The sequence below is a fragment of the Pongo pygmaeus genome, chromosome 13, assembly GCF_028885625.2.
Source record: "Pongo pygmaeus isolate AG05252 chromosome 13, NHGRI_mPonPyg2-v2.0_pri, whole genome shotgun sequence".
NCBI classification, from domain to species: domain Eukaryota; kingdom Metazoa; phylum Chordata; class Mammalia; order Primates; family Hominidae; genus Pongo; species Pongo pygmaeus.
In genome coordinates this window covers 128,098,356-128,116,171 of record NC_072386.2, presented here as the reverse complement: position 1 = coordinate 128,116,171, position 17,816 = coordinate 128,098,356, and the positions used below count along the sequence as shown (strand labels likewise).

At 52.6% G+C, this 17,816-nt stretch overlaps 1 protein-coding gene across 25 annotated transcripts in view; it reads left to right on the top strand.

The window, feature by feature from the left end:
* EXD3 (exonuclease 3'-5' domain containing 3) overlaps positions 1 to 17,816 on the top strand; it is a 119,565-nt gene that overhangs the window by 73,291 nt on the left and 28,458 nt on the right. For 13 of the 25 annotated variants that reach the window (XM_054500298.2, XM_054500295.2, XM_054500289.2 and 10 more), the window contains 9 exons: positions 197 to 235; positions 1,652 to 1,723; positions 1,810 to 1,976; positions 2,416 to 2,551; positions 3,067 to 3,277; positions 3,448 to 3,557; positions 4,607 to 4,772; positions 4,854 to 5,026; positions 6,472 to 6,639. In XM_054500298.2, coding sequence (XP_054356273.1) covers positions 197 to 235; positions 1,652 to 1,723; positions 1,810 to 1,976; positions 2,416 to 2,551; positions 3,067 to 3,277; positions 3,448 to 3,557; positions 4,607 to 4,772; positions 4,854 to 5,026; positions 6,472 to 6,639 — 1,242 coding nt within the window. Of the gene's footprint in view, positions 1 to 196; positions 236 to 1,651; positions 1,724 to 1,794; positions 1,977 to 2,415; positions 2,552 to 3,066; positions 3,278 to 3,447; positions 3,558 to 4,606; positions 4,773 to 4,853; positions 5,027 to 6,423; positions 6,640 to 17,816 lie in introns of all 25 variants that reach the window. The other 12 variants (XM_054500300.2, XM_054500299.2, XM_054500293.2 and 9 more) reach the window with 5 other exon arrangements.

Here is a 17,816-nt window from a genome sequence, read left to right as displayed (position 1 = left end):
GAGCTGGGCAAGCTGGGCCAGGCCTGGGTGAAGGGGAGGCCATGGGGCCGTGGCTCTGGGCTATGGCACCAGGGCGGGTGAGTACCTGGGCTCTGCCAAGGATATACCCTGCCAGGGGTCGAGGAAAACTCCCACCAGGCCCCGATTCAGCCTCTGGAGCTGCCTGGCAACCGCCCCTTCCTGTTTGCTTTTGCAGAAGAGCCTGTCTCAGGAGAACTGGACCGACCACGTGCAGGTGAGTTCGTGCCCTTGCCTGTGAGGCTGCAGGGCGGCCTGGGTAGCTGTCCTGGGGGCACAGGCCCGGAGCCTCCTGGTGGAAGCGGGCAGAGCTGAGGCCTTCATTGGGGCTGCTGACCCCAGACCCCGTGTTGGGGTGCGTGGCTGGCAGGCGGGTGCAGGGTCCCCAGGCCCAGGAGGCCTGAGCGGGAGCCGAGGGCATCGGTGGAGCCCGACTGGGCCTTGTTCCAGGCAGATGGCAGCGTCCGTGCCACCCAAACCGGCCCAGCGGAGCTGCCTGTGGGGCCGGGTGGGGGCTGAGAGTCACCAAAGAGGTGCGGGGCGCCTGGGCGAGGCCGGAAGGAGGAAGGCCGGGCCCCCCCCGCCCGGTGCCAGCGCGGAGCCGGCCGGAAGGGCAGCGGACGTCCTGAAGAATGCGGGCGGCTTCCACGTATTGTCGTCCACGTGGGAACCCACGCCGGGGAAGCAGCCTCAGGCTGCTGGGCCTGAAGCCAGCGGGGCAGGCGGACCCTCCTCGAGGCCGTGGGGTGGGAGGTCGTGCAGGAGCTCAGCCTGCTGGGCAGGTCCCCTCCCTTCCCGCCTGACACTCAAGGCCATCCTGAACCCATGGACTCCAGGACCTTGCGGGGAGGGAGACCCTCGCTCGTGCTGGGCCCTGCATTTCCCGGTGGGGGCTGAGGGTCCCGCAGGCCTGTAGGTGCCTCTGCTCCTGGGCTGGGCGCTGCCACGTGTGGCTGCGGGGTGGGAGAGAGCTCACCCTGGTGAGGATGAGGTTTCTCGGGACCCCCTTGGTCATTGCCACCCCGAGGGCACCCCTCTGTCCACTCCTGGGCCGTGGGTGAATGGGTGCCCAATAGCCTCCTGAGCCCTGCCAGCCAAACCCCACACAGTGAGGAGGAGGGGAAGGGGCAGAGGGGCTCCCCCGGCAAGAGGAGGAGCATGGAGATGGGGCAGGCTGGGCAGGTGCTCCAGAAAACACGCCCGGGCTCCTGGGACCCAGAGTGGGGGCAGATGCCTGGTGAGAGCAGGAGGGCCGGTGGAGGCTTGGAGGCCGGGAGGGCCGGCGGAGGCCTGGAGGCCAGGAACATCAGTGGAGGCTTGGAGGCCAGGAGGGCCAGCAGAGGCCTGGAGGCCGGGAGGGCTGGTGGAGGCTTGGAGGCCGGGAACGTCAGTGGAGGCTTGGAGGCCAGGAGGGCTGGCGGAGGCTTGGAGGCCGGGAGGGCCGGCGGAGGCCTGGAGGCCGGGAACGTCAGTGGAGGCTTGGAGGCCAGGAGGGGCCAGCTGGGGCTGAACTGAGGTGGGCAGCCTTCACCTCAGGCTTGGAGACCCGGAAGGCCAGCTGGGGCTACACTGGGGTGGACAGCCTTTGCCTCAGCACCTCTATCTCAGCCGCTTTGGTCCTGTGGAACCTCAGGCAGGACAGATGCTGCAGGCCTCGGGTGGACGGCCGCCCCTCCTCCCCGAGTGCTCAGAACCAGTCTGCAAGGTCAGGGTCTACGGGGGTCCCTCGGGGCAGAGCCCTGTGGCACAGCAACGTCCCCATCTCCATCCTCACAGCCACCCTCCTCACAGGGCCTGGTGGGGCAGAGCCCGTGGCTTCAGGAGCAGCTGTCTCAGCTGCTGGTCTCCCACGGTGACACAGTCACGGCCGCCCAGTGTGCCATGGACCTCTCGCTGCCCGAGGAGCGGCTGCCGGCTGCAGTGGCTGTGGAACTCCGCCGGCTCAGGCTCCAGGGGAGGTGAGCGCCGCCAGGGTGACCCCAGCCAGGGGTGGGTTCCGCCCAGGATGGCCCCTACCCTTGGGACGGCAGCTCACCAGTCTTCATGCCAGTGGCTTGAGAATTAGAAATTAAGACAAAACAAAGAGCACAGCTATACACAGAGCAGACAAGACAGCAGGGCCCAGCCCTCCTCCTCTGCTGCCAGATCCATGGCCAGCCCGACCCACGCGGGACCCTGAGGAGCAGGCTGCCCTATGGCCTGGGGGGGCAGTCACCAGGGCCACTGGGAGGAGAGGCAGGAGCAGGGCTCACGCTGGGCTGGACTGAGCCGGTGTGGGAGGAGCCAGGACCTGAGATGCCCCCACCAAACAGGCCCTGAATGCTCCCCTCCTGCTCCGAGGTCAGAGTGGGTAGGGGACCAGGGACATGGGGGCGCTACCAGCTCTGCTCCTCCCAGGGCGACAGAGGCTGACTTGAGGCTGGAGGTGAAGGACATGAAGGACCATTACTACCAGCTGCCCATCCCCAGGGAGAACATCCACCTCCTGGCCTCGTGGGAAGACCTGACCAGACACGAGGGTGCACTCCTGCAGGTGGTTCCCTCGGCCGCTGGGGCAGTGCCGGGTGGTGGGATCCCCCTGCCAGGCATTGGAGGAGCATCAGGGGCATGGCATTCGGAGAGAGGCAAGGCCTCTGGGCATGAGCCCGCCAGGTGCCCCAGAGCTGCTGTGAGGGCAGCCGTTCCCCACGCTGTGCCTCTGAGACTCCAGGATGCTGGCTGCTGGCATTTACCCAGTCCTGCCAGCCTGTGGAAGGTGCCGTGGAATCCCCATTTTACAGATGGGGCCCGAGACGTGGGGTGCCTCCCTGACACGGGCACTGCCGTGGGCACCAGGCCAGGCTCTTGCTCGCAACAGCCAGGGCTCCCTCTCTGGTGCAGCTACAGAAAGCAAGGGGCAGCTGCCAACAGCCCCAGCCCTACAAGCATGCAGGGGTGCAGGGGCGTCTCCCCGAAGCCCAGGCTCACAGAGCTGCTCAGGCCCTCCAGGCTGTGGTCCCTGCAGAGCCGAGTTGGCTCTGAGGGTCACATCTGCCCCTCTGCCCGCAGTGCCACCAAGTGGTTGGTGTAGACCTGGAGTGGACACCTGTGTTTGTTGCTGGGGGCCGGCCTCGGCCATCACTCCTGCAGGTGGCCGTAGAGGGCCACGTGTTCCTTCTGGACGTCCTGGCACTCTCGCAGCCACCAACAGGGCAGGGAGCCCAGGCCTTTTCCCAGCTGGTGGCCCAGCTCCTCTCGGACCCCTCTATCACCAAGCTGGGTGAGTGACGCCCTGGGGCCCCCTGCCCAGTCCAGAAGGGAAGCAGCCCGCACCCCTGCCTGACCCTTCCTTCCGTGTGCCCCAGGGAGGGTGCTGGGTGCACCCTGGGGTCAGGGGACAGTGCCATCCCTGCCTGCAGGCGCCCCTCCCACGATGGTTCCTGCCCACAGGCTACGGGATGGTGGGGGACCTGCAGAAACTGGGCACGTCGTGCCCCGCCCTGGCCCATGTGGAGAAGCAGATTCTGGGCGGCATGGACCTGCTGCTGGTGCACAGACAGGTGGGCACCCACTGAGCCGCTCACATGATGCCAGGTGGGCCTGGGGTTCCAGGGCTGCTTGGGGCCCCTCCACACCTTCCCAGTGGCCCTGGGCTTCTCCCGCCAGATTCCTGTCAGCTCAGCCTTAGTCACCAGGGCCCCGGAGCAGAGCCTGGCAGAGGTGGATCTGGCGTCCCCAGGGAGGGAGGAGGGCCTCCTGGTGTAGGCATCCCTGAGCCTCTGTGGGGCCCTTATCTGGTGTGAGGGCACCTTCCCCTGGACCTGAGCCCTGGGTTCCACTTGGAGGAGCTCCGGGAGGGAGCCCCTGGGGCTCTATCTAGCACCTTCCCCGTGATCCCCACCACTGTCTATCTAGAACCTTCCCCGTGATCCCCACCCCTCTCTATCTAGAACCTTCCCCGTGATCCCCACCCCTCTCTATCTAGCCCCCTCCTCGCAATCCCCACCCCTCTCTATCTAGAACCTTCCTCGTGATCCCACCCCTCTCTATCTAGTCCCCTCCCCGTGATCCCCACCCCTCTCTATCTAGCCCCCTCCTCGTGATCCCCACCCCTCTCTATCTAGCCCCTCCCCGTGATCCCCACCCCTCTCTAGGGCACACACGCCACCCCAGACACACACGTGGAGGCCCCCCCAGCATGAGCACTAGAGCCCCCCGGGGGTGGTTTCGTTGCATTTTGTCTGCATTTCTGCTGTTTTATGCACAGCACACACAGTGCTCCTCTTTTGAAGATAAAACAGACAGAGAGCTGGCCACACAGCCTCAGGGCCCTTGCTCTCTGAGGCTGTGAGGGGCTGGGCGGGGTGACCGTGGGACTGCTGACCAGGGCCCCCGGAGCTGGCCCTGGTGTGCAGTACCTGCAGCCTTTGACCCCCACGTGGAGCCTCTCCTCGGACGTGTCCGCTCCTTCTCCCTGTCTCTGCTGCACAGGCCGCTGATGGAGGGGGTGGCGCCTCCTCCAGAGCCCCCCCAGGGCTGGTGTGAGTGGGCACGGTGAGCTGTGCTCCCTCCAGGGCCAGACGCATTACCCTGCAGGGCACTGTCTTAGCAGATGCGGGTGGCGAACATGCCAGCCCCAGGCGTGGACAGGGCCAGGGAGCTGAGGGGCCTGAGCCTCCTGGTGCAACAGGTGCTGGGCACAGCCCTGGACAAGACGCAGCAGCTGTCCAACTGGGACCGGAGGCCGCTCTGCGAGGAGCAGCTCCTCTACGCAGGTGTGTGGAAGTGACCCCTCCTCACGCCCCATGGCCCTCCCGCCCTCTGTCCCGGGAGGCTGAGGCCGACTCCCCACACAGCTGCCGACGCCTACTGCCTGCTGGAGGTGCACCAAGCCCTGTGCAGAGAGCCCGCCCGCTTCCACCTGTCGGAGGAGCTGGCTGGGAGCCGGAGGCCCAGGCACAGAGAGAGACCAGGGGCACAGAAGCCACCCGGCCTGCAGAAAGCGTCAGCACCGGCCGCACCCAGGCAGGTGGGTGAAGCCCCGCAGGGTCCGTTTATCAGGATTCTTGGGGAAGGAGGTCCCTGTCCATAAAACCAAGGACCTGCTTGGAGACAAGGCCGCTGGGTCAGAGCATGTGGAGGGGGCCCGGCTCCTGGAGCGAGAGGGGAGCAAAGTCCTGGTGAACTTCCTGCATGACTGTCATGGGGGCTGCCCTTGCCTGGGGGGCCACTGCTCAGGAGGCAGCTGCGCCCCCGAGTGCCCCTGTCCCCTCCTGACACTTGGCCTGGCAGGCCCCTCCCACGGCCCCCTCTCCATGATCCCCACCCCCTCTATCTAGAACCTTCCCCGTAAACCCCACCCCTCTCTATCTAGAACCTTCCCCGTAAACCCCACCCCTCTCTATCTAGAACCTTCCCCGTGATCCCCACCCCTCTCTATCTAGCCCCTCCCCGTGATCCGCACCCCTCTCTATCTAACCCCCTCCCCGTAAACCCCACCCCTCTCTATCTAGCACCTTCCCCGTGATCCCCACCCCTCTCTATCTAGAACCTTCCCCGTGATCCCCACCCCTCTCTATCTAGAACCTTCCCCGTGATCCCCACACCTCTCTATCTAACCCCCTCCCCGTTATCCGCACCCCTCTCTATCTAGAACCTTCCCTGTGATCCCACCCCTCTCTATCTAGAACCTTCCCTGTGATCCCCACCCCTCTCTATCTAGAACCTTCCCCGTGATCCCCACCCCTCTCTATCTAGCCCCTCCCCATGATCCCCACCCCTCTCTATCTAGAACCTTCCACCCCTCTCTATCTAGAACCTTCCCCATGATCCCCACACCTCTCTATCTAACCCCCTCCCCGTTATCCGCACCCCTCTCTATCTAGAACCTTCCCTGTGATCCCACCCCTCTCTATCTAGAACCTTCCCCATGATCCCCACCCCTCTCTATCTAGAACCTTCCCTGTGATCCCCACCCCTCTCTATCTAGCCCCTTCCCCGTGATCCCCACCCCTCTCTATCTAGAACCTTCCCTGTGATCCCACCCCTCTCTATCTAGAACCTTCCCTGTGATCCCACCCCTCTCTATCTAGAACCTTCCCCGTGATCCCCACCCCTCTCTATCTAGAACCTTCCCCGTGATCCCCACCCCTCTCTATCTAGAACCTTCCCTGTGATCCCCACCCCTCTCTATCTAGAACCTTCCCCGTGATCCCCACCCCTCTCTAGGGCACACACGCCACCCCAGACACACACGTGGAGGCCCCCCCAGCATGAGCACTAGAGCCCCCCGGGGGTGGTTTCGTTGCATTTTGTCTGCATTTCTGCTGTTTTATGCACAGCACACACAGTGCTCCTCTTTTGAAGATAAAACAGACAGAGAGCTGGCCACACAGCCTCAGGGCCCTTGCTCTCTGAGGCTGTGAGGGGCTGGGCGGGGTGACCGTGGGACTGCTGACCAGGGCCTCACTGCAGGTCCCTGTGGCTGTGGCTGTGGCTGAGGGCGCCGCCCCTCAGGTCCCGGCCAGGGCCTTCCGCGTGGTGTGTGACAACATGCTGCAGGGGCTGGCACGGAGCCTCCGCTGTCTGGGTGTGGATGCACGCATGCTGGGCAACGGTGAAGACCACCGCAGGGCGGCCGAGGTGAGTGTGCAGGGAGGGTCTTGGGGTCCTCCCAAGATGCAGCTGCCCTTAGCACAGGTGTGCCCACCCCTAGCACCAAACTCCTCCCTCCAGCTCATCCATGGCTGCCAGCTGTGCCAGGCAGGCTCTGGGAACAGGACGGGGTGGCCAAGAATGGAGCGGTTGGGGTCCAAGTGGCTGAGATGGTCCCAGCCTCAGCCCTCATTGTCCTACAAAAGGAATTTACAGATGTAATTGACACTATTAATCAGTTGAACTTAAAATAGAGAGTCTGTCTTATTTGGGTGGGCCCAGTGTAATCACATGAGCCCTTAAAAGCAGAAATGGGGTGGGACGCAGTGGCTCATGCCTATAATCCCAGCACCTTGGGAGGCCGAGGTGGGTGGATCACTTGAGGCCAGGAGTTCGAGACCAGCCTGACCAACATGGTAAAACCCCATCTCTACTAAAAATAGGAAAATTAGCCGGGCGTAGTGGCGGGTGCCTGTAATCCCAGCTACTCAGGAGGCTGAGGCACGAGAATCGCTTAAACCCCAGAGACAGAGGTTGCAGTGAGCTGAGATCACGCCACTGCACTCCAGCCTGGCTGACAGAGCAAGACTCCATCTAAAAAAAAAAAAAAAAAAAAAAAAAAATCAGGAATGGAACGCAGAAGACAGAGAGATTCAAAGCACAGGAAGGATTCAGTGTCCCATTGTTGGCTTGAAGATGGAGGAGGCCACACAAGGAAACCTCAGTCCAACAGCCACAAGCAGCCAGATTCTGGCTGACCAAGCCCAGAAGGAGGTTCTTCCCCGGAGTCTCCTAAGAGGAGCCTGGTCGCTAACACTGTGATTTCAGCCATGAGACCCTGAGCAGAGAACCTGGTTGAGTCCACTGGACTTCTGGACTTCCACAGAACTATGTTGTAAGCTGCTAAACTTTTAGTAAATTGTGACAGCAGCATTAGAAAAATGACATGGAGGCTGGGTGCTCATGCCTGTAATCCCTGCACTTTGGGAGGCCGAGGCGGGTGGATCACAAGGTCAGGGGTTCAAGACCAGCCTGGCCGAGATGGTGAAACCCTGTCTCTCCTAAAAATACAAAAATTAGCCGGGCATGGTGGCGGGCGCCTGTAATCCCAGCTACTCGGGATGCTGAGGCAGAGAATTGCTTGAAGCCGGGAGGCGGAGGTGGCAGCAGTGAGTGGAGATCGCACCACTGCACTCCAGCTTGGGTGACAGAGCAAGACTCCATCTCAAAACAATAGGAAAAAAAAAAAAGAATGTGGATTGTGGTACCGGGAGTGGGGTGCTGGTGTAACACACAGCTAAACATGCAGAAGTAGTTTTAGAATCAGGGAATGAGTAGAGGGTGGAAGAGTCCTGAGGATCACAACACGAAAGGCCTAGAGGGCGTTGAAATAGACCGTCTGTAGAAATACGGACGTTAAAAGTGTCGAAGGTTGGGAAATAGAGGTGGGATGCTGGTAAATGCAGCTGAAACAGATGGAGCCGAGATGGTTCGACCTAAACCGCAGGAGTGTGAGGGTGTCAGATCAATGCCAAATGGACCAGTTTTCTCCCTCAGGGGTGTAAGAAGTGGGGTTAGTTGGTATTTATTCTTCATGGAGGGGCGGAATCCATCCTGAACCATCGATTTGTTTAAATACTAGTTATGGGTAATCTTACCCATATATTTTTCTAATTATTTTTATTCCCTCTTTTTTTCCTTCAGTAAGGAGTGAATTTTGTTTTTTTTGTTTTGTTTTGTTTTGTTTGATTTTTTTGAGACAGAGTCTTGCTCTGTCTTCCAGGCTGGAGTGCAGTGGTGTGATCTCGGCTCACTGCAAGCTCCGCCTCCCAGGTTCGCGCCATTCTCCTGCCTCAGCCTCCCGAGCAGCTGGGACTACAGGCTCCCGCCACCACGCCTGGCTAATTTTTTGTATTTTTAGTACAGACGGGGTTTCACCATGTTAGCTAGGATGGTCTCGATCAAGGAGTGAAGTATTTTTCTAATACTTTTCACTGGTTTTTATCTCGTAGGTCTTCTATTCCAAGCTCTTAGTGAATTCTGTGTTTTTAGGACTTGCTCTACAAATAGTACAGCTTTATTTTCACCCTCATTTGTTTTCTGCTGATTCAAGGATTGTCTGTTTATGTCTGTCTAGGATGTTCTAGACAGGTGTTCACGTTTGTGACCATCTTACTCACAGCTGTAATGATCTCACAGATGCAGACATAGCTTCATGCATTTTCTGGAGAGAACATTTTTTAAGAACGGAAGCTTTGGTATCGTTTTGGCTTCTATGGAGCCTTTGCTTTCTTTTTCTTTTCTTTTCTTTTTTTTTTTTTTTGAGACAAAGCCTCGCTCTGTTGCCCAGGCCACCGGAGTGCAGTGGTGCTACCTGGGGCCACTGCAACCTCCGCCTCCCGGGTTCAAGCAACTCTCCTGTCTAAGCCTCCTGAGTAGCTGGGATCACAGTGCTCGCCACTACACCCAACTAATTTTTGTATTTTAGGAGAGACAGGGTTTCTCCATGTTGGTCAGGCTGGTCTCGAATTCCTGACCTTAGGTGATCCACCCACCTCAGCCTCCCAAAGTGCTGAGATTACAGGCATGAGTCACCACACCCTGCAGGATCTTTCCAAATCATGTGTTTTCTACTAAGACTCCTGGAGAGATGAGTTAATTGGTTTCATAGAATGATTATACTTTGAGTTTCATTTTCCATACCTTTCAAAAGGAGAATTACTAATAAATTTACAAACATTTTTTAAAAAGAAAAAGGAAAGAAAGCACTCCAGGCGAGAGCCCAGAGGATGTGAGGAGCGTGTCCTGACAAAGTGGAGGGAGGCAAAGTGCCTGTCACATCCAGGCAGTGGCGGGAAACGCCATGGGGCTGTGTCCTGCTGTCAGACAGAACCTGACTTTGTCAGGTGAACCTGGGTGTTCTGCTGAGGAGATCTCCAGACTGTGGAAGGTGCAGCCTGGCCTATTCCTGCTGCTTATGGTGAAATGTGAGCAGAAGACCTGGATATTCAGCTGAGGAGATCTCCAGACTGTGGAAGATGCAGTCTGGTCTCTTCTTGCTGCTTGTGGTAGAATGTGAGCAGGAGGGACTGAGGGGAGCGCTCTTAAACAAAAAGGAACTAGGACTTGATTTGGGAAACTCTCATCCTGTCCGGATGGCAAAAGATGCTAAGAATAAGTGATCGCTCCCAAAAGTGTGGCCTGAAAAGCTGAGTGTGTATCTGTGCAGGAGTGAGGTCAGAACAGTCAGTCTTCGAAAGCAAACCCAAGGCTTCCAGAGAGCGCAGGGGCATCAGCCTTTGGCCTCCTCCGCAGACGCCGAAGTGGACAGGAAATATGCCAGCGAAGTTCCATGCCACTCACGATCTTCCAGACACGTCTCGTCAGCCACTGCAAGCATGGAAGCCAGTTCTTGATAGTAAATCTCTTAATATTTATCTCCCACTGGTTCACTTCTCTAGATCGGCCCACCTGACCAATTTTGGTGCCGGAAGTTGTTGCAGAGGAAGGTCTTACAGATGAGCTGTCTGCACTGGTTCTGGGACTCCTGGAATTGGTTCTCTAATATTATTATATTTAGAGACACTAAGGGCCTAGTTTCCAGTAGTAAAGAGGGTACAGGCCAGGCGCAGTGGCTCACGCCTGTAATCCCAGCTCTTTCAGAGGCCGAGGCGGGCGGATCACCAGGTCAGAAGATCGAGACCATCCTGGCTAACATGATGAAACCCCGTCTCTACTAAAAATATAAAAAATTAGCCGGGCGTGGTTGTGGGCGCCTGTAGGCCCAGCTACTCGGGAGGCTGAGGCAGGAGAATGGCGTGAACCCGGGGGTGGGAGGTTGCAGTGAGCCGAGATCGCGCCACTGCACTCCAGCCTGGGAGACAGAGTGAGACTCTGTCTCAAAAAAAAAAAAAAAAGAAAAGAAAAGAAAAAGAAAAAAGGATACAGTAGTCCATAGTGAGATGTTGCAAACTTTTTCAAAATATTGTCATGGGATACCCTTAATTGGGAACCTATAAAAGCACAGATTCTGACGAAACAAGTATTTGCTACTTCCAAACATTGCAGGCAAACTAATGGGTATAATGGGATGGGCTGGTTGCTCCTAACTGTGCTGGAGAAAGTGGGAAAGAAAAAGATGAGCTCAGGCTCCACACGAAGCACCTGCAAGCTTCTATATTGGCCCTAAAAGAAGCCCTTATCCCCTGTAGCTGCAGAAGTAAAATTGCTGAACACCATGCCTAGAGTTTAATCCTGTGAGCAGCTGAATTACAGCAGATATTAAATTCACAACTGATGTTATTAAACTTTGTCCACTTGGCCAGTCCTGTCCATGTAAAGTTATATTTCATTGTCTTTGAACTTGCTTTTCTCTGATCCTTTTTGTTTGTTTGTTTGTTTGTTTGAAACAGAGTCTTACTCTGTCACCCAGGCTGGAGTGCAGTGGTGCGATCTCGTCTCACTGCAACCTCCGCCTCCCGGGTTCAAGCGATTCTCCTGCCTCAGGCTCCCCAGTAGCTGGGATTACAGGCATCCACCACCACGCCCAGCTAATTTTTATATTTTTAGTAGAAACGGGGTTTCACCATGTTGGCCAGGATGGTCTCGATCTCCTGACCTCGTAATCCACCTGCCTCGGCCTCCCAAAGTGCTGGGATTACAGGCGTGAGCCACCGTGCCTGGCCGTTTCTGTGATTCTTGATGAAATTGAGCATCTTTCCATATGTTCCCTAGCTATTTGAACTTTCTGTTCTGTGGAATGTCTTGTGGCTGCCACTGCTGCCCTAAGAAAGGCCTGGCTGCAAGCCTGGGAACTCGGCTGGGAAACAGTTCCCTGACTGATATAAACCTTCCCTAATGGCGAAGGTGGTTTGAGGTTCCTAATCTTTACAAACAATGTGGTGTATGCTGGACATCGCTTTCCTCCTAGGGCTCTGGAATTTTGGTATATGCCAGGCAGAGGGTATCAATGTGACCACCCCCAGTAAAAACCTCAGGCGATGAGTCCCTAATGAACTTCTCAGATAGACAACACTTCACAAATGTCATTACAACTTATGCAGAAGTTAAGCACATTGTACAGGATTCCCCTGGGAGACGGCCCCTGGGTGCCTGAGCCCCGTTTCCTCTGAACTTTGTCCCATGTGCCTTTTCCCTTTGCTGACATTGCTGTGTACTATTCACTGTAATGAGTCTTAGCCAGAGTGTGACTGCATGCTAAGTCCTGTGAGTAACACTGAATCACCTCAGGATGATCTTGGGGACCCTTAACACATGCCTGGTCCAGTCTTTTGCTTTCTTTTTTTAAGAGACAGGGTCTCATTCTGTCTGGCTAGAGTGTAGTGGTGTGATCATAGCTGACTGCAGCCTCAACATCCTAGGCTCAAGTGAGCCTCCAAACTCAGCCTCCTTTGTAGCCAGGAACACAGGCACAGACCACCACACCCAGCTAATTTTTAAAATGTTTCGTGGAGACAGGATCTCACTATGTTGTCCAGGCTGGTCTTGAACTCCTGGCCTCGAGCGATCCTCCTGCTTCAGCTTCCCAAAGTGCTGGGATTACAGGTGTGAGCCACCACGCCCAGCCTGGCCTTGAGTTTTTACATGGTGCCACGATGTCTTAATTCCTCCAGCGTTATCACTCATCTTCGTATCTCGTAGGGTGAGCATCTACCTTGTTCTTCTCCTTCAGTCCTTTGTCCTTTCTATATAGGTTTAGAAACAGCTCACCAATTCACTTTGGCTTGGAACTGCATTGGCTCTATAAATCAATTTAGGGAAAAATGACATATTTAAGATATTGAGGCCAGGTGCAGTGGCCTCACCTATAATCTCAGCACTTTGGGAGGCCAAGGCAGGAGAACTGCTTGAGCCCAGGAGTTTGAGACCAGCCTGGTAACATAGTGAGACATTGTTTCTTAAAAAAAATAGCCAGGCATGGTGGTGCACACCTGTGGTCCTGGCCACCTGGAGGACTAAGGTGGGAGGATCACTTGAACCCATGAGGTCGAGGCTACACAGTGAGCCATGATCATTCCACTGCACTCCAGCCTGGGCAACACAGCAAGCCCTCATTAAAAAAAAAAAAAAAGATATTGAGTCTTCTATTCATGAATATTTAACTCTTTCTTTTCTTCTTCTTTTTTTTTTTTTTTTTTTTTTTTTTTGAGATGGAGTCTCGCTGTCTTGCCAGGCTGGAGTACAGTGACATGATCTCGGCTCACTGCAACCTCTGCCTCCCGGATTCAAGCGATTCTCCTGCCTCAGCCTCCTGAGTAGCTGGGATTACAGGCACGCACCGCCACACTCAGCTAATTTTTGTATTTTTAGTAGAGATGAGGTTTCATCATGTTGGCCAGGCTGGTCTTGAACTCCTGACCTCATGATCCGCCCGCCTCAGCCTCCCAAAGTGCTGAGATAACAGGGGTGAGCCACTGTGCCCAGCCTCTTTCTAACACATTTAATAACCTCCATAAAGATCTTGCATGTCTTTTGTTAGATTTCATCTCGGAAACTTTAGATTTTTGTTGCTTTTATGAATCATGTGGGTTTTATTTTCTGCTGATACATGGAGTGTGGTTGCCCTTGATGAATTAGTCTTCTATCCAGAAAACTTACTAAATGCCCCTGGCTCTTACTGAATTGGTTGTCAATTATTTGGGGTTCTGTTTGTACACATCATCTGCAAACTGTGAGGGTTTTATTTCTTCCTTTCCAATCCTTGTATCTTTTCCTTCCTTATCTTATTTCATTAGTCAAGATCTCCAAGACGGTGTTGAATAGAAATGCTGATGGTAGCCATCCTTGTCTTGTTTCTGATTTAGAAAGGAATGTTTTAACATGAAGTAAGGTGGTTGCTCAATATTCTGTACCAGGCTGAGGCAGTTCCTCCACGATTCCACATTTGCTGTAGGTTTTTGTTAGGAATGAATATTGACTTCTACCTACCTAATGCTTTCTCGGCAGCTTTTCAGATACTCATAGGGTTATTTTTCCTTTAATCTGTAAATGTGATGAATGACATTATTAACCTTTTGAATTTGGGACTAATCTTTCTTTCCTAGGTTAAATTCAACTTGGTCCTGCATATTACCCTTCTTAATACATTGCGGACTTTGGTCTGTGATTTTGTTTTTTTATTTTTTATTTTTTTGAGACAGAGTCTTGCTCCATTGCCCAGGCTGGAGTGCAATGGTGCGATCTCAGCTCACTGCAACCTCTGCCTCCCTGGTTCAAGCGATTCTCCTGCCTCAGCCTCCCAAGTAGATGGGATTGCAGGCACGCACCACCACACCTGGCTAATTTTTGTATTTTTAGTAGAGACGGGGTTTTGCCATGATGGCCAGGCTGGTCTCAAACTCCCAACCTCAGGCGATCCACCTGCCTCAGCCTCCCAAAGTGCTGGGATTACAGGTGTGAGCCACCGCACCCGTCCTGGTCTGTGATTTTTTTTTTTTTTTTTTTTTTTGAAGTGGCGTCTTGCTGTGTTACCCAGGCTGGCCTTGAACTCCTGGGCTCAAGTGATCCTCTCACCTCAGTGAGACTATGGCTGGGACTATAGGCGTGTGGCACCGCACCCGGCCTGGTCTGTGACTTTTGTTGAGGAAGCTTGTATCCATCTTCATAGGTACATCTGACATATGCTTTTCCTTTCTCTTTTTTTCTGGCCTCATAAATACATTGGGAAGTTTTCTCTCTTTTTTCTGCAACTGTGTAATGTTTAAATTATCTGCTCCCGAAACTGGCTCACTTCTCATGAGGCTTCCTGGCCTGATGTTTTCTTTGGGGAGAATGTTCTGATACTGAGTTTTATTAATAGTTATAGAACCACTTGGCTGGCTGTGTCTTCTTGATCACATTTGGTAATTTATAATTTTTCTGGAATGTGTCCATTTAATCCAACATTTCAAATATCTAAGTGTAGATTGTTGGGGTCCTCTGTTAAGGCTCTGCTGTGTCTGCAGCTGGGTTCCCTCTCTTTTATTGTCGCTTCCTTTGGCTCTCTCTCTTCTCATGCTCTCGCAGAGATATGTCAACTTACTGCCTTTTTTTTTTTTTTTTTTTTTGAGATGGAGTCTCGCTCTGTCACTCAGGCTGGAGTGCAGTGGCGCGATCTCCACTTACTACAAGCTCCGCCTCCCAGGTTCACGCCATTCTCCTGCCTCAGCCTCCCAAGTAGCTGGGACTACAGGTGCCCGCCACCTCGCCCAGCTAATTTTTTGTATTTTTTTAGTAGAGACGGGGTTTCACCATGTTAGCCAGGATGGTCTCAATCTCCTGACCTCGTGATCCGCCTGCCTCAGCCCCTCAAAGTGCTGGGATTACAGGCGTGAGCCACCGCGCCCGGCCAACTTACTGCCTTTTAAAATAACCAGTATTTGGCTTTGTTGAGTCTTTCTATTGCATTTTTGTTGTCTATCTCATCAATTTCTGTTCTTATCTTTATGATTTCCTTCCTTTTGCTTTCTTGGGTTTGTTTCCAAGTGGCGTTGCTTAGCTCTTTAATTTTCAGACTCTTATATTTTATGATATAAATATTTAAGGCCATAAATTTTTCTCGAAGTATTGTTTTCACTGCACTCTATCAGTTTTTATATAGAGTGTATTCATTGTTTTTAGTTCTAATAATATTTGAATATCAATTATGATTGCTTATTTGACTTCATTCTTTAGAAGGCTGTTTTTCAATTTTAGAAAGCTTGGATCTTGGGGCTTTTTAGTTATCTTCTTAAAAATGATTTCTAACCTAACTTCAGGAACATAGTCTGTATATTTCCAATTTTGGAAATTTCTTAAGATTTGCTTTGTAGCCAAGTAGATGATCCTTTTTATAAATGACCCACATGGACTGTAAAAGGATACCTGGTATCGGCCGGGCACGGTGGCTCACGCCTGTAATCCCAGCACTTTGGGAGGCCGAGGCGGGCGGATCACGAGGTCAGGAGATCAAGACCATCCTGGCGAACATGGTGAAACCCTGTCTGTACTAAAAATTCAAAAAATTAGCTGGGCATGGTGGCGGGCGCCTGTAGTCCCAGCTACTCGGGAGGCTGAGGCAGGAGAATTGCTTGAACCCGGGAGGTGGAGCTTGCAGTGAGCCGAGATTGCATCACTGCACTCCAGCCTGGGCAACAGAGCGAGACTCCATCTCAAAAAACAAACAAACAAAAAGATACATGGTATTCCCTTCCAGTCATGCTCATCTCTCTCCCCCTCTCTCCCTCCCACTCTACCTACCCCCCAACATATACACACACTCCGTAGATCCAGCTTGCCAAATGTGTTGTTCAAAACATCTTTTTTTTTTTAGAAGAAATCTCGCTCTGTCGCCCAGGCTGGAGTGCAGTGGCACAATCTCAGCTCACTGCAAGCTCCGCCTCCTGGGTTCAAGCAATTCTCTTGCCTCAGCCTCCCAAGTAGCTGGGATTACAGGTGCCTGCCACCACACCTGGCTAATTTTTGTATTTTTAGTAGAGATGGGGTTTCACCATATTGGCCAGGCTGGTCTCGAACTCCTGACCTTGTGATCCGCCCACCTTGGCCTCCCAAACTGCTGGGATTATAGGCGTGAGCCACTACACCCAGCCTAAATCATCTTTATCCTATTTACTTTTCTGCCTGATTCTACCAAGAGAGACATACTGAAGGTTCCTGTGATGGTGCATTCATCAAATTTTCCATGCAGTTATGTCAGTGTTTGCCTTATATGTTTTAAAGTTATGTTAGTAGGTGCATATACATATTATTAGAATTCTTATATGTTTCTGTTGTGTGAAATCTTTTATAATTATGTGATGAACCTCTTTGACTCCAGTAATGCTCTTTGCTATAAAATATATTTTAACTAACATTAATACCATTTCTCCGTTATTCTTTGGTTAGTACTGGTAAAGCACTTTTTCATCCTTTTACTTTCAACCTTCTTTTATATAGTAGGTGTGTTTCTTGTAAACTGTTTCTAGTTGGGTTTTTTAAAAAAAATCTAGTCTGACAGCCTTTGCCTTTTAACTTATTAGTTTAGTCCTTTTACATTTATTGTAAGTATTGATAGAGTTTGGGTTTAGTCATACTATCTTAATTTGTGCTTTCTATTTGTACAACTTTTTCTATTCTTTTTCCTCTTCTTTTTTTCATGCTTTTAGCTTTTTTACCTTCATTCTATTTTTCCTTCAGTCAATTTGAAAGCTGTAAATTCTATTGCTATTGCTTTCCTTGTTTTCTTAAAATATGCATATTTTGCTATCGATTTATTTCTTTTCTTTGTAGGGATTGCCCTAAATGTTTTTTTTCTTTTTTCTTTTAGACGGAGTCTCGCTTTGTCACCCAGGCTGGAGTGCACTGGCACAATCTTGGCTCACTGCAAGCTCCGCCTCCCAGGTTCAAGCAGTTCTGCCTCAGCCTCCTGAGTAGCTGGGACTACAGGCACCCAGCACCACACCCAGCTAATGTTTGTATTTTTAATAGAGATGAGGTTTCGCCATGTTGGCCAGGCTGGTGTCGATCTCCTGACCTCAAGTAATCCACCTGATTCGGCCTGCCAAAGTGCTGGGATTACAGGCATGAGCCACCACGCATGGCCGAGAAATGTTAACACATATATTTGAGTTAACGATATCTAAAGTTACAGTTAAGTCAGGGATCTTACATCGATTTATGTTTCATATATTTCAATAGCTTTTGGGTTACAAGTGGCATTTGGTTACATGGATGAATTGTGTAATGATGAAGTCTGATATGTTGCTGCACTGTCACCCAAATAGTATATAATGTACCCAATATGTCGTTTTTTTATCCCTTACTCCTCCTCCTGCTCTCCCCACCTTTGAGCCTCCAGTGTCCATTATATCACTCTGCATGCCTTTGTGTACCCATAGGTTAGTTCCCACTTATAAGTGAGAACATGCAGTATTTGGTTTTCCATTCCTGAGTTACTTTAGTTAGAATAATGGCCTCCAGATCCATTCAAGTTGCTGCAGAGATATTATTTTGTTCCTTTTTGTGGCTGAGTAGTATTCCATGGTATCTACATACCACATTTTTTTATCCACTCATTGGTTGATGGATACTTAGGTTAGTTCCATGTCTTTGCAGTTGTGAATTGTGCTGTGATAAACATATGTGTGCAGGTGTCTTTCTGATATAATGACTTCTTTTCCTTTGGGTAG